Genomic DNA, 14,591 nt, shown 5'->3' on the forward strand with positions numbered 1-14,591 from the left:
TGAAATTGCAGACACTTGTTTTGAGTGGTTCGCTGCCATCTTAGGTTTTTAAGGTCGTCTAATTGAGATGATGGGACAATTCAAATAGTTCTTGTTAAGTGTCCGGGCGATTGCGAGTTAATGCCCATCAATGGTGGGAAGTTTTGTCACTTCAATTTTCATTTAGTTTTATGATCTGGCAGTGAAATGATACAAACAGAATTTTTTTTCTGTCCCTGCATTTGTTCATTTTTCTTTTAAGCCACCTGTTGATTTTATTCTTACTCCAGCAATACAAAGTAAACTATAAATAATACTAACACAGCACAAAAGATTATACAGTGATCCCTCGCTACTTCGCGTTTCGTTTATCGCGGCTTCACTACATCGCGGATATTTTTTTCCAAATTAAAAAAACATTTAAAAGTCAAAATAAAACGTCTAAATTGAGGAAACATGTGTCTAACCTTTAGGACAATGTAGTATTGCTCCAAATGTTCGTTTACATTCCTTTAAAAGTCTGTTTTCGCGTGTTAGCACGATTGCGTATTAGCATCTTTCCGCTAACTCGTTCACCTGCCCAGTACTTTTTGTTGGTGACTGTACTTCGCGGATTTCACTTATCACGGGTGGTTTTTGGAACCAATTATCTGCAATAAACGAGGGATTACTGTAGTTAATTGTAGTCAACTGAAAATTATTATTTGGGCTATCTCATATGCATGACCTGGCCCAGATGTCCATTTTAGTATCATTATGAATTTCCCCTTGATGGATCTTAACTACAAATACTAAAATGGCATCTCATGAGGGTGAATTTGTTCCTTATCGAAACACAGACACAAACTGCTGTTTTCTAATAAATTTTAATTTTTCCCTGATACACGAGAGCACCCTCTGCGACAAAAAGAAATGATGCGTCATGGATTTGACAGCATGACACAAGACATGAGACAATATTGTTATGAAATTCAGGTATTGCGGTACGCACTGCACAAACAAAAAGGTAACCGTGAGCAATTACAAATACTCATAATTTCACACTCGCATGATAAAGTTTGATACCAAAGATCCTGAAGTACCGCGAGTCACCATGGTGACTATTGTGGAAATTTCAAACTAGAACTTTTTTTTTTTTTTCAATCTTAACCAAAGCCGTAGCTGGCTTTCTGCATGAGGTGATGCAAATGATTTTGGCATGTATCTGTGGGCTCTTGGGAAGCGGGGCACGTAGCTTGATCGCAATCAGATGTTTACATCTTCCCGGGATCCTCTTTGAGGGTGACTGTCCTGTTGAAGACCAGCTGCAATGACAAAGGAGACAGTGAATATAAAAAAAGAGGCAGATAAGAAGTCCTGACTGAGAAAAAAAAAAAAAAAAAAAAAATGGAGTTTCTACTATCGCCATGAATGTATTTTTTAATATTTCACATCAGTCATCTATTTGGACGTACCTTGTCTGCTGTGCTGTCAGGGTCCACGGAGAAGTAGCCAACTCTTTCAAACTGGAATTTGTCAAGAACTTTTGCTCCCTTGACAGAGGTATCAACCAAGGCACTATTGATCACTTGCATAGAATTCTGCATTTGTGGAGGAGGTAAAAAAAAAAAGTTGTTTTTTCAAATGTTACTATTACAATCCAATGATGGGAACTCAAGAAACATGTGAGTGCCACCCACTGGGTTAATGTCGCTCAGGAAGCCGTTGGGCACCTCAGCTGGATCCTCTGGATGTTTGTGTAGGAATCTGTGAACATGGTAAGAGCAGAACTTTAATATGCCTTGTACCGTAATTTTCGGACTATAAGTCGCACCGGAGTATAAGTCGCACCAGGCATAAAATGCCCAAAAAAGTGAAAAAAAAAAAACCTTATATATGTATATAAATCGCTCCTGAGTATAAGTCGCCCCCCCCCACACTCAAACTATGAAAAAAAACGCGACTTATAGTCCGAAAATTACGGTATTCAGATTTTTTTTTTCTTTTTTTGGAGAGATGAAGTACAATTTACTGAAATGTTCTCATCAGAACAAACCAAACAGTGTTCTTGTCTGAGGCTTTATCTCGTTTCTTTTAGATAGAAGAATGTGCCGACTGTTTCTATCCACTGGAAACGATGTTGTATTCAAAATACCAACTTACAATCTTTCATAGATGCGCACTTCGCACACAAGCGGCTGGCAGACCCAGTGGATGAAGGCCTTTGGTTTCTCAGCTGTATCCGAACTGCAGCAGCTCACCTTGAGTTCCACCACTTTGCCCCGAGCGTCCTGCGACCAAGCATGTCGGCTGAGAACACGTGCTGCCCGGAATAACGTCATCTAAAAAAAGCCAACCCTGCTGAGTCGTACCTTGATGACCTCCTTCACGGAGATGACATACCCGGCGTGCCTTAACCCAACGGGTTGTTCTGGGGTCAGACGCTTGTAGCCTTTCTCCATCACCTGGAAAAAATATAAACGCACTATAATCTAGCCACAGTTAGAATTCTGCATCCATGAATGTTTTTGGAGTATGTGTCCAACCTCTCTGAAGTCACTTTGTTCAATAAAGATGGTGCTTTGAAATGGCACAGTGTGACTGCCCTTGGACTCACTCGCGGGGAAGTCGGGCACTTGTACTTCTGACTGAGAGAAAAGGGGATGGCAGCTAATTACATCATCAAAAAAATATTGAGATGATGGAAAAGTACATCTGCGGGAATTTTGCCCGTATTTGAATCTGGAGATCTTTGACCATACCTTTGAGCCCTCAGGGAGGTTTACTATGGTGACTTTGAGAGGTTCCAACACGGCCATGGCTCGCGGGGCCGTCTCGTTGAGCACATCCCTAACACACGCTTCCAAAAGATGCGGCTCGGTTGTCGTCTGGGAAACTGTCACTCCCACCTCGAAACGTGCCAGAAACGAAAAGTATTGCAAGCGACTCTTACCAATACGCCAGTCTTCCTGCTTACCCGAGCGCAGAAGTTGTTGATGGCCTCCGCTGGGAAGCCTCTCCTCCGAAGTGCGGTCAAAGTGAAGAGGCGAGGGTCGTCCCAGTCTCTGCAATCACACAGAATATATCAAATCGATTCTTCTCGAAGGGAGCTTTGAGGCTGTTCTATCATGAACGCAAACACGCTTTCTCCTTAATGTCATCTGATTTAAAAAAAAAAAAATCATTTTGGAATTTTACCTGACCACTCCGGTCTCGACCAACTTGATGATCTTCCTCTTGGACACCACCGTGTAGGTGAGGTTCAGGCGGCCATATTCCCACTGGACGGGGCAGTACAGGTCCAGAGCATTACATAGCCAGTAATATGATGAACGCCTGTTAGAAAATAAAATATTATGTATACCGTATTTTCCGGACTGTAAGGCGCACCGCATTCTCCATTTTATCTTTTTTATTTTAACTTCAGACGCAACAAATTACTTTATAATCACAAAATAATGATCCATAGTCTTTTTCATAACCTTCAGTGGGCCACTTATGATTGATTTCATGACACAATGCTTCGGGCCAGTTTAAATTTAGGAATTTGGTCCATATATAAGGCGCACCGGACTACAAGGCGCACTGTCGGCTTTTGAGAAAACTTTAGGTTTTTAGGTGCGCCTTATAGTCCGGAAAATACTGTGTATATTAATTCAAAGTATTGAATTAATTAATTAATTAATTAATCGATTAATAAATAAATAAATAAATAAAAACAAAACAAAAACCAAGGTCTTTTCGAGTGAATTAAATGTTCATCCAAGAAGGCTAATGATTGTCAATAAAATAAAAAATAAAAAAAAGTGATCCATGTCTACCTGGCCTGAAACTCTTTGGTGCAGAGTGAATGGGTGATATCTTCAATGGAGTCACACAGACAGTGGGTGTAGTCATAAGTGGGATAAATGCACCTGGAGAAAAAACATTCAGGGATCAAGTAGAGTACTATTCAAAGTCAATTCAAATCAAAGAAGTGTGTGTAGCCAACCATTCATCTCCTGTCCGATGATGCGGCGTGTATTTGATTCGGTACGCCACCGGGTCCATTTTCCCATCCTCCATGACGGTCTTCATCCGGAGTGTAATCTCTCCCTCAGCAAACATTCCCTTCTTCATCCTCTCAAACAAAACCAAAGATTCTTCCACGGGACGGTCCCTCCAAGGTGACGGAGGAGTATTGTGACCCTTCAGTTCCTCCCCCTTCTGGTGGCACACGTACGCATGACCTCTGAGGGAAGACAAAAAAAAAAAAAAGAAATCATCATCTTTATTCGAATTGGACTATTGCAAACACGCACTTGTTGCACTTACCTGCGAATGAGATCCAGTGCCAGATCGTAGAGTTGCTGGAAATTGTCCGACGCGTGCGTGACTGCATACGGAGTGTACCCTGTGCAAGACCGTAAAGTTGGAAGACGCCTGTCGGAAAACCGTCAGCGACTCACCGAGCCACTCGACCATCTCTTTGATGGCGGTGAAGTATTTTTCTTCCTCCTTCTCTGGATTCGTGTCGTCGTATCTCAAGAAACAAATTCCGTTGTTTGCCTGGCAGAAAAAAGTGCACGTGTGAAAGGAGGCCACACCGACGTGGAGGAAAGGACGAAGTACCTTGGCGTAACCAAAATTGAAGTTGATGGCTTTGGCGTGGCCAATGTGAAGGATGCCGTTGGGCTCGGGAGGGAAGCGGGTTCGTATCTAAAGGAATGAATACGTCAGCTCATTTTTGTTTGGCTTCTTCTCCACGCGGGATCTCACCTGTCCACCAAATTTCTCCATGTGCTTTTTGAGCAAGTTCATAGTGTTTGGCGTGACCACATAGCCCTCGGTTGTATAGTTCTCGCCTGCGTTTGGGTTATGAGGGATGCGGAAGTGATGGTTAGTATGGAAGAAATTCGCCGCATCTCATTTTTGTGATCGTCACCTGGTTTGTGGAACTTCAGCGCTTCGCCCCTGAGCTGCTCCATTAGCGATTTGCATTCCGCTGACGTGGCCTCACCTAAACAATACACAAGACCAAAAAGTAAAGAAATAAAAGAAACTTAGGTGGAGTCAGATTCCTTACCATTAAATGCCACCTCTTCTTTTTTCGCCTTCATCTCATTCTCAGCTTTATTTTTCGGGCCCTGTTGTATTCAGAGAACAACTTGATTGAAATGTCAATATTTGTTTTATTTCAGCGAGACAATCACGAGCGCTAACTTCTGAAAATGACATTTGTCCTGATTATTTGTTGAGGAAAAAGTTACCCTTTCCTAAATTACCTTCGATTTCTTCTCAAGGTCAGCCTCCGTCTTGGGGCCTAACAAGTGCAGGACCTTTAGAAACCAAATACGGATTTATTTACTTCGAATAGTTGGAGGTTTGTGACATTTCATTCCAAAATTCCCTTTTCAGACCTACCTGCATGTCCACCTCGTTTTTGAGAACTTTCCCGTCAGCCCATTTTAGAGCGGCGCGCACGTCTCCTGCAACAAACACCCAAAGCGCCATTTAAGCCTTGTGATTGCGCAATGCCGCTTGCTTCAAAAATATCCACCTCGCTAGGTGAGCGATCCTACCCATTAGCAGGCCCATGTTGAAGTGGTACCGCTCCTTTTCAAGCTGTTCTTTATGCTTCTTGATCACAGACTCCACCTACGCAACAAAATCCGGTTTACTGAGCATAATTAAGCTTGGAAGTTGCTCAGGTGAGCGCCAGCAGTACTTACGGCATCTTCAACCTGCTCGGGCGTGATGACCACACCCACCCCACAGGCTTCATTAAACTCACTCTGGTTAAGGGGTTCCTCAGGGTGAGTCTTAACAAATTCCAAAGCAGCTGCAGTCCGAAACGTTGCAGAATAGAAACAGTCAAATATATATTAAGCGCAAGCAGGTGAGACAAACATGATGCAAACAATTTCTAATACGGCTTGCCTTCTCTGTCAAATATCAATCTGGCCTGATATCGAAAACAGATTATCAGTGTGGGTTAGGTAATGATTCATTTAAATAAAGCTGATTTATGAGGCTGTGTGACTCATCTCTGCATGTCATACATTACCAGCAAGTTGTTGCTCTGTGGTGATTTTACGCAGAGCTATGTTTTCTGCAAGGAACACCAGACGTTTTGTATCTTTGAGGCGAGAGGCCAGGCTGTACAACAATGTCCCCGTTGCTTTGTCCACTTCTGTTGCCCCATTGACACTGCGAGCCTGAGGAAATCATTGAAAGCAAAACAGAAATAATCAACAACACAACTTGTGATCTTCATTCATAACAACAATAAAGATCAGCAACAAACCAATAAATACGTTGGAAAATGAACGTTTTGTGAGCCAAACTAGCTGCAAAGCAGTCAAGTGAACAGATACATGTCTGTACTAATCGAGAAATTAAATTAAAATATATTTTTTAAATAAATTGTAGCAAAAGAAGTGATCAGCGTGTGGCTGTCACAGCTGTCCCTGCCATGAATTCCACGAATGGATCTGGGGGGGGGTCGAACCTGAACGATTGCGCTCTTCAAGGTGGTACTCAAGGCTGAATTTTTCAGGGTTTCTTTCACTTTCTGCTCACTAAGTCCAATGGAAAGGAAAAGTTTTGATGTATCGTCCATTTTGTTTACTTTTCTCCAACTGGTTCAGGTGAACACCGACACACCACCGCACAACAAGCTCGCTACTTTGAGAGAGAGAGTGGGGAGAGAGACTACTTCCTGTTCGCCCCAAAGGGGGACGGACAAAAAACACATTAGCCAATTGGAAGTGGCGGGTTTGACAACGTCAGCCAATCGTGTGATGGTTTAATATAAGCACCGCCTACTAAAAGGAATATGGCCAATCACAACATTAATGTCATATAAGTGGTAATGAACTCCAAAACTATCCGAGAAATATTGCGTCAGAAAATCATTCCAGATATTTTTCGCTAAAACAACACAGCTAACATTTGTTAGTTAAATGTGGGCTTTTATCTGAAAAAGCGACTTAATTTACAGGCATTTTCCTTCGTCCCATTGAGATATTTTTTAACATGATTACCATCAAGGCAACCACGTGCGTTCCTCTTTATACGGTTAACCACACCGCGAAAAATGTAGCTTTTTTTACGAGTGTTATATGCGGGAATCGAACTCCTGCACACAAAACAGGCGAGTATATCATTACAACATCAGCGACCCTCACGAAAAATGTAGCTGGCTGACAACTTCCGCTCTGACGTCATCAAACTTCCGCCGGCAGACCGGCTGTAAACAACAGCGACCAATATGCAAGTCGAGGTTCTTTTCACTGTGATAAGGTTTTAGACGCATGCCAACAAATGCGTAAAATGATGGCAACCCACGCGGTTCTGTCATCGGGAGTCAAAACGTGGAGAGCTCTAACATGTGAGAAGTCAGAGCTCCGATTGGATCTCACTCTTGCTTGTGGGCAATCATTCCGGTACGTCAGTTAAACTAGTAGCGTCAACCAAGGCACACTCTGCAGTTTGCATTGGTAAAATCGTACGACACACTATTAAACAAAAATGTTCTCAAACGATGTCGATAGTACAGTGATCCCTCGCTACTTCGCGTTTCGTTTATCGCGGCTTCACTACATCGCGGATTTTTTTTCAAAATTAAAAAAAAAAACATTTAAAAGTCAAAATAAAACTTCTAAATTAAGGAAACATGTGTCTAACCTTTAGGACAATTTAGTATTGCTTACAATTTACATTCCTTTAGAAGTCCGTTGTCGAGTGTTAGCAAGATTGCGAATTAGCATCTTTCCGCTAAGTCGTTAGCCTGCCCAGTACTTCTTGTTGGTGACCGTACTTTGCGGATTTCACTTGTCTCGGGTGTTTTTTGGAACCAATCCGCAATAAACGAGGGATTACTGTACTCAGTTTAACTACCTACCTTCTGCCATCTAGTGGTCAAGCATTGAATTGTCCTACCTGTCTGCATACTTTGCAGTCTACAACGATCAACTATTCACACTCAAACCAAAGATAACCGGCATATTTTTCCACAGCTGGAGGGAGACGGCAGACGGCCACTGGACTGGAGTGATGGGAGGACAAGTGTGGACTCTGACTCAGACCGAGGACACGTTGTGGTACCATGTTTATAAACCCAATGACGTGCACAGAGGACTCATGGCAGAGAAGGATGGCGAGAAAAACACGTCACAGCTGAAATGCAATGCAGCCGTGAAAAAGGAACAGAAGGAGGCCATGGCTGTAAACCAGCATGAGGACGAGGCCATGTTGAGAGATTACCTCCAGCTGGATGTGAATTTGAAGGATCTGTACAGAAAATGGGGAGCAGCGGACAAGCATTTCCAGAAAATTGCAGACATCTTCACCGGTCAGTGTTTGCACGCTCTCATTTATTAACAGCTCGCATTCATATTTTCATTCCACAGGTGTGCGAATGCTCCGCCAGGACCCCACAGAATGCCTTTTCTCCTTCATCTGCACTTCCAACAACCACATCTCCCGTATCCAAGGCATGGTGGAGAGATTGTGCGAGGCTCGGGGAAACCTGCTCTGCAAGCTGGATCAAACCTCCTACTACGACTTTCCTTCGCTGTCCGCATTAGCAGGTGCACAAATATTCTGCAAGTTCCAGACATGTGCTGCCGTAGCTTTTTTTTCAAATCTTCAATAAGAGTTGGCAGAGAAAATCCACGCAAGATCAATTTAATATTACTAATATGGTAAATAGATTGCAAATGTAAGCCCCTCTTATTCAGATTTCATATTCTAGGTACGGCGGATCAAAAAAATTCTACACACCCCGACCACACAACTCAATAAATAAAAAAAAGTCTTTCGAGAGAAGAAGTAAAAATAAACAAATTAAATAATGTCATTGCATAAGTGTGCACACCCTCTTGCAACTAGGGCAGGGTTGTGTTCAAAATACAAATCACATTGTGGAAATAGAGAAATAAGTGTCTTATTTTATTATATCTTAAAAACCTGTATTTTAACCGGGCTATGTTGACTTTTTATAGCCACTCTATGTGGTGTCATAACTCACTTGAATGTATTTTCACTATCCAAGCAAATGTCCATTTTGCGTTTTGTAGATACCAGCGTAGAAGCCCGCCTGAGGGAACTCGGTTTTGGATACAGAGCTCGGTTCTTGCAACAGAGTGCAAAGCAGATTTTGGACCAACACGGTTACAAATGGCTTGAAGGTCTTCGCAGGGTCCCGTATTCGGAGGCCCGCCATGCTCTGCGTGCCCTACCCGGGGTGGGCACTAAGGTACAGCGGACAAAATGAGCAGCCACTCTGTCGTGAGCTAAAACGTAACTTGTCCGATGTGTTCTCCTTCAGGTGGCAGATTGCGTATGTCTGATGTCTCTGGATAAGGCCGACGCCGTGCCCATCGACACGCACGTGTGGCAGATCGCCAAGCGCGACTATAAATACGCCACGGCCAACCAACCCAAAAGCATCACGGAGAAGCTTCACAAAGACATCGGTTTGTGTTCGAGCGTATTTTGGAAGTATCCCACCCGGTTTTACCTCACTCATGGGTATTATTGTACGCAGGGGATTTCTTCAGGAATCTGTGGGGTCCCTACGCCGGGTGGGCACAGTCTGTAAGTAGATGAATGTGTTGTTGAACATCTCCACGCATTTGATCCAACTGTAACCGCAGAGCGACGTTCCGTCGTTTAGGTGTTGTTCTGTGCCGATCTCAAGAAATTCCAAAAGCTGAAAGAAACGCCACGTCTGAAAAGACCAAAGGAAGAGTCCGACACTGAAAGTGTGGTGACGTGCAAGAGAGCAAATATGAAGACTGTGAAAAACAGGAAACCCAAGTCAGCGTCGCGAAAGCAGGGAAAGAGGTCCGTGAAGGAGGAGCAGGTAGTATGATACTGTACTTTTCTACATTTTGATACAACTACCGTTTTTTTCCATGTATAACGCGCCCCCGTGTATAATACGCACCCTAAAAATGACATGTTGATGCTGGAAAAAAGCCTGTACCCATGTATAATACGCACCCAAATTTTGACTCCTACTTAAGTCCGTAAACGTAAAATTATTTCAGAAAAAAGATCATCTTTGGGAACAACCCGGTGTTATTCTGCCGGTCAGTATCACTGCGCATGCGCTAGCAAACTCGGTAGCGAAGAAATGTTTCGGATTTGTGTAGGGTACATTGTGACAGCAAACGAGCAGGTGATCTAGCAAGCGTCTGATACGAGAGCATTGTGTTTGTATGGAGCGGGTTTGAAGTGAACAGCAGAGAAGAAACTGCATCTGTAATGGCGGCCTCCGTATGATATCCGGATTAAAAAAATATATATATATATTGTACCCATATATAATGCGCACCCCAGATTTTAGGACAATAAATTAAATTTTGCGCATTATACATGGAAAAAAACGGTATGTTAAATAAGCTAGTTTGTGTAATTGTTCTTTGTACTTTCCCATGAATTAAAAAAAAAATAGTACTGTATCGAGTTTTGTTTTTGGGGGGGGTGAATACAAAATAGCAAAATTTCAATCCGCAAACAGTTCTAGCGAATAGAAAGTAAGTCGGCAAACATTGCCGTGGCCACTAGATGGCAGTATATACTTACTGTTTTACAGGTTAACGTCACTTATGGGTCATCTATTTTCAACGTGATTTCCCCGAGTAAATGCATTAATATGTACATTATGGCTTTTGTGTTCATATTTAAAACACATTTCTGTGCGTTTCTAATCTATTGAATTGGGTGCCATCAGTGTGCTTGTGTTTATTAGCATTGGTTTGACTGTGTCAGCTGGCATTTCTTTTTTTACAGCAGCCATTGTGCCACATTAACAATATGTGCATCTTCACGGCTTACAAGTTAAGGTTCCATTTTCCCCCTCCACGCAAGGTGCATCCTGAATACGTTTGCACGTGTTCTTTTTATGTGTCATGCAACCAGAAGTGCTGTTTATGTGCTGAGGTGTGCAGCCATGTGCATTAATGAATGCGAGTCAGCGTTCATGCCCACTCCATTTAAGCCAAATACGGATTGGGGGCCTGCTTCAGGGCAGAGAGGAACAGCAGCGCGAGAATGGAGTCAGGAGAGCAGCAAAAATGAAACAAATAGGGAGGCTTTGGTGGATGCATGCTGATGGTGGGCACGTGAATTTGAAAAGGAAGGCTATGCGCTAACACTTAACGCACAACCCGGCGTTATATAAGGGATGGCTCTCGGCTTGTTCTTTGTCCTTGAGTATGGGGCATCTCTTCTCATCAGCTTTGTTTTACTGCAGTGAATGACTTCAGCAGCAGGGGGCGTCACAATTTGTCATGCCAAACCAAAAAACGTGAAAGTCCATGACCAAGGAATTATTATTGCTTTATGTTGGAACAAGCACAATTAGTGGGTAATTGTGAAAATGGCTGTTGTTTCTCTATGTTGTCTGTCATTTGTTACTTTCAATTTTCAGTTGACGACATTGAACTACAGTAATCCCTCGTTTATCGCGGATAATTGGTTCCAAAAACCACCCGCGATAAGTGAAATCCGCGAAGTACGGTCACCAACAAGAAGTACTGGGCAGGCTAACGAGTTAGTGGAAAGATGCTAATTCACGATCGTGCTAACACGCAAAAACGGACTTCTAAAGGAATGTAAACGAACATTTGGAGAAATACTACATTGTCCTAAAGGTTAGACACAAGTTCCCTTAATTTAGAAGTTTAATTTTGACTTTTAAATTGTTTTTTTAATTTTTGGAAAAAAAATCCGTAATGTAGTGAAACGAAACGCGAAGTAGCGAGGGATCACTGTATCTCCATGAGCTTCCATGCTTGCTAGCATCCAAAGTGCTTAGCCTAGCTGTTAGCCGCTCATCTCCAGGCGGTGGTGACGACCATTCGGGGCTGGACAAACAACAAATTACATTTGTTTAATAACTTGATATTTTTTTTAGCTACAGTTAGTTTAAACCTTTTTTTGTTAAATTCCACTTTGCTCAAGTGATGGTTGAAACAAAGTCACTCTGTAGTTTCTAAAACCATGAATGTTATTACTGCTGAATAGTATCAGATGTAGTCAAGCATGTGTGTGATACATTGCCTAAATAATGTTGATTCACCTTAGATGTGGTCAACCCAATGTAGCTGGAGCCAGTCTTTTTGGGGGGGCTACGCCAATTCATCTTTGCAGTCTAGACATCCACAGACAGAATTGAGTTGATGAGTTGGCGTATGAATATTTTGGCTGTTATTCGTGAACTGAGGCCTCATTCAATTTCCCAGCAATTAATAGTTTCTTGCCACTGACTAGCTTTAGCTGGCAAGTGATGAAGTGATTGTGCAATCTGAGGAGGAGCCCATTCCGCCTGTTCCAGAATCGCCGATCGCCGGATCAATTGAAATGACAGAGCGGAATGTGGTCACCGCATTCTTGGACAAAGATGAATGTGGGCAGCATGAGTATCACATGTGGCTGTGGTGTCGCCCTCCTTTTGAGCATTATGCATGCTTTAAATGTTGTGAGTTATGTCGCATTAGTTGTCGCTTTGAAAGCTTGAAAGTGCGTTCCAGATTTACGAATGGTTGTCAGTCGAATATGATTAACTGCGTGCATTATTAGATACACCTGCGCCATTAAACTAATCGGGTTTGTTTTTGATTGACAGTGTGGATCAAAATGATTGTTGGAAAAAAAAAATATTTTAAAAAACACTGATAGATTTTCAATGAATGGGTTCCATGAAAATAGGAGGAAAGCACACAGCAGATGATTCCAAAGTTCTCATAAATAATAATAGTTTTTTACGAATGATTAGGTGTCATGTTCTTTTTATTTACCGTAATGTTCGGACTATAAGTCGCGGTTTTTTTTCATAGTTTGGGTGGGGGGGGGGCCGACTTATACTCAGGAGCGACTTATATACATATATATGTTTTTTTTTCACTTTTCCGGGCATTTTATGGCTGGTGCGACTTATACTCCGGTGCGACTTATAGTCCGAAAATTACAGTATGTGTTTATTGTTTTTGGAAAACATGTTTAAACCCCGCTCGGCGTTTCCTGCTGGCTCAGTTACAATGTAATGGCATTACGGCAATCCTGTGTCGTGCACGGGTTATTTTAGGATTACATCGCACACTGCACGGACGCAAATAACCACGGCTGTGGCTTTCTGCTTCATGCGTGTGCCACCAACAAAGAGGACACTTGCACACAAGCCGCAAGCTATTAACAATGCGGTTGGTATGTTTACTCTTTGTATATATGATGTTTGCTTACAGTGTCTTTTCTTCTAGTATAGCGTGAGTCAGACACATAGACCGATATTTTGGGGGCAGGTAAAAAAAAGAGCACGTGTCGCCAGTATGTTATTTAACTTTTGCATTTATTTCTGTTTGCACAATCTATGCAATAATACAGCTATCAAAGAGGATTAGAGTGGATTGAAAAAAAGTCTACACACCCCTGTTGAAATGGCAGATTTTTATAAAATTGAAAAAAAAAACGATAAATCATTCAGAAACTTTTTCGCCGGTATTTGCTAAGCTGTGACCAATTAAATAATTAATAAATAAATTATGTATATATTTTCAAGAGGGGAGTTAATAGGTTCATTTTATTTTTTAAATATTGATAAATTGCATGTGCTTGAGCTCGTGCCTGGTTGTGAGTACTTTTTCCCCTTCTGTGAAATAAATTTAAAAAAATAAAATAAAAATAAATCACCACTCGCATAATATAATAACATAGCTGCTCGGTGTATATCGTAGTATATGATTCTCTCTCGTTATATTATGCGTGCGTGTTCCAACTGGAGTGTTTTTGCACCCCAGAAGGTGAGCAGGTGGAGTTTGAAAAGCAGGCACTAGGCCAAGGTGCAGCATGATGATGCAGAAAGATGGAGGCCAGCTCATATTCCAGCTCGTTCTCCACTGATGCGCACCAACGCTATCCGCTACCCTCGTACCCTTCAAACACAGACGGCGTTTAAAATATGCAGTTGAGGCTACTTCTAGTCATGTGAATTATACAAATTAACCCAGGTTTTGTATTCTAGTGCTGCAGGATAATGTCAGTATGTGCCCCCAGAGGTAAATGTTACTGTTTTGAGTCATCACTATCTTTATTTTTTTGCTTTGCGTTAGAAGCAAGCTGGTAAAATAAAGGACTAAAAAGTATTTTTGTAGTAGCTGCAGTTGAGTGGAGTTATCGAATCATAGGAGTGGCGGCGTCTGACATCAGAGCACACAGTGTTAAAGGGACACTGTGTTAAATGTACTGCCATCTAGTGGTGCCACAGTGACCAGGATCCACCATTTTCTTCAGCAGAAATACAAACAAAATGTTATCCCAAGAGACTTCTAGCATTTCCTAAAGTGACAAAGTGCTTTGCATTTGTTACATAGCAGCTTCCATTTTGTTTTGATTCACTACCTATGTTCCTGTTTTTTTATTGTTGGTAATTATGGTGGTGAAGTAATCCCTCGTTCATCGCGGATAATCGGTTCCGAAAACCACCCACGATAAGTGAAATCCGCAAAGTACGGTCACCAACAAGAAGTACTGGGCAGGCTAACGAGTTAGCGGAAAGATGCTAACACGCGAAAACGGACTTCTAAAGGAATATAAATGAACATTTGGAGCAATACTACATTGTCCTAAAGATTAGACACACGTTT

At 42.1% G+C, this 14,591-nt stretch overlaps 2 protein-coding genes across 4 annotated transcripts; one reads left to right on the plus strand and one right to left on the minus strand.

Annotated features, from left to right (window-relative positions):
• Positions 1-829: 829 nt before the first annotated feature.
• On the minus strand, positions 830-6,654 carry qars1 (glutaminyl-tRNA synthetase 1). The gene is made up of 23 exons (XM_061303452.1): positions 6,449-6,654; positions 6,005-6,155; positions 5,670-5,779; positions 5,520-5,595; positions 5,362-5,426; positions 5,223-5,276; positions 5,024-5,084; positions 4,883-4,957; positions 4,717-4,802; positions 4,570-4,656; positions 4,407-4,506; positions 4,273-4,351; positions 3,950-4,189; positions 3,780-3,872; positions 3,157-3,294; positions 2,936-3,023; positions 2,721-2,867; positions 2,505-2,606; positions 2,331-2,423; positions 2,122-2,249; positions 1,659-1,725; positions 1,434-1,559; positions 830-1,283 (listed from the first exon to the last, which is right to left on the minus strand). Exons 1-23 carry the CDS (start codon positions 6,557-6,559, stop codon positions 1,233-1,235), a joined length of 2,328 nt encoding a protein of 775 aa, XP_061159436.1. The 5' UTR covers positions 6,560-6,654; the 3' UTR covers positions 830-1,232.
• A 192-nt stretch (positions 6,655-6,846) lies between these two features.
• ogg1 (8-oxoguanine DNA glycosylase) lies at positions 6,847-12,689 on the plus strand. 3 transcript variants are annotated; one of them, XM_061303573.1, is made up of 7 exons: positions 6,847-7,093; positions 7,959-8,293; positions 8,352-8,531; positions 9,021-9,199; positions 9,272-9,419; positions 9,491-9,540; positions 9,620-12,689. In XM_061303573.1, the coding sequence occupies exons 1-7, from the start codon at positions 7,062-7,064 to the stop codon at positions 9,815-9,817; spliced, it is 1,122 nt and encodes a 373-aa protein (XP_061159557.1). In that variant the 5' UTR covers positions 6,847-7,061; the 3' UTR covers positions 9,818-12,689. The 3 variants fall into 3 exon arrangements, with proteins under 3 accessions (XP_061159557.1, XP_061159566.1, XP_061159549.1); XM_061303582.1 differs by having other exon boundaries at positions 6,850-6,998; XM_061303565.1 differs by lacking the exon at positions 6,847-7,093 and adding an exon at positions 7,113-7,385 and having other exon boundaries at positions 9,620-12,676.
• Positions 12,690-14,591: the final 1,902 nt, after the last annotated feature.

Source organism: Syngnathus typhle, linkage group LG2 (assembly GCF_033458585.1).
Source record: "Syngnathus typhle isolate RoL2023-S1 ecotype Sweden linkage group LG2, RoL_Styp_1.0, whole genome shotgun sequence".
Taxonomy (NCBI): Eukaryota; Metazoa; Chordata; class Actinopteri; order Syngnathiformes; family Syngnathidae; genus Syngnathus; species Syngnathus typhle.

Coding starts and splice junctions, on each gene's coding strand:
- ogg1 (XM_061303565.1), top strand. CDS start 7,264: ATGCGTAAAATGATGGCAACCCACGCGGTTCTGTCATCGGGAGTCAAA. Junction 7,386..7,958: donor GCTTGTGGGCAATCATTCCG/GTACGTCAGTTA, acceptor ATTTTTCCACAG/CTGGAGGGAGACGGCAGACG. Junction 8,294..8,351: donor AATTGCAGACATCTTCACCG/GTCAGTGTTTGC, acceptor TTCATTCCACAG/GTGTGCGAATGCTCCGCCAG.
- qars1 (XM_061303452.1), bottom strand. CDS start 6,559: ATGGACGATACATCAAAACTTTTCCTTTCCATTGGACTTAGTGAGCAG. Junction 5,277..5,361: donor AAAACGAGGTGGACATGCAG/GTAGGTCTGAAA, acceptor TGGTTTCTAAAG/GTCCTGCACTTGTTAGGCCC. Junction 2,868..2,935: donor TCAACAACTTCTGCGCTCGG/GTAAGCAGGAAG, acceptor GCACGTTTCGAG/GTGGGAGTGACAGTTTCCCA.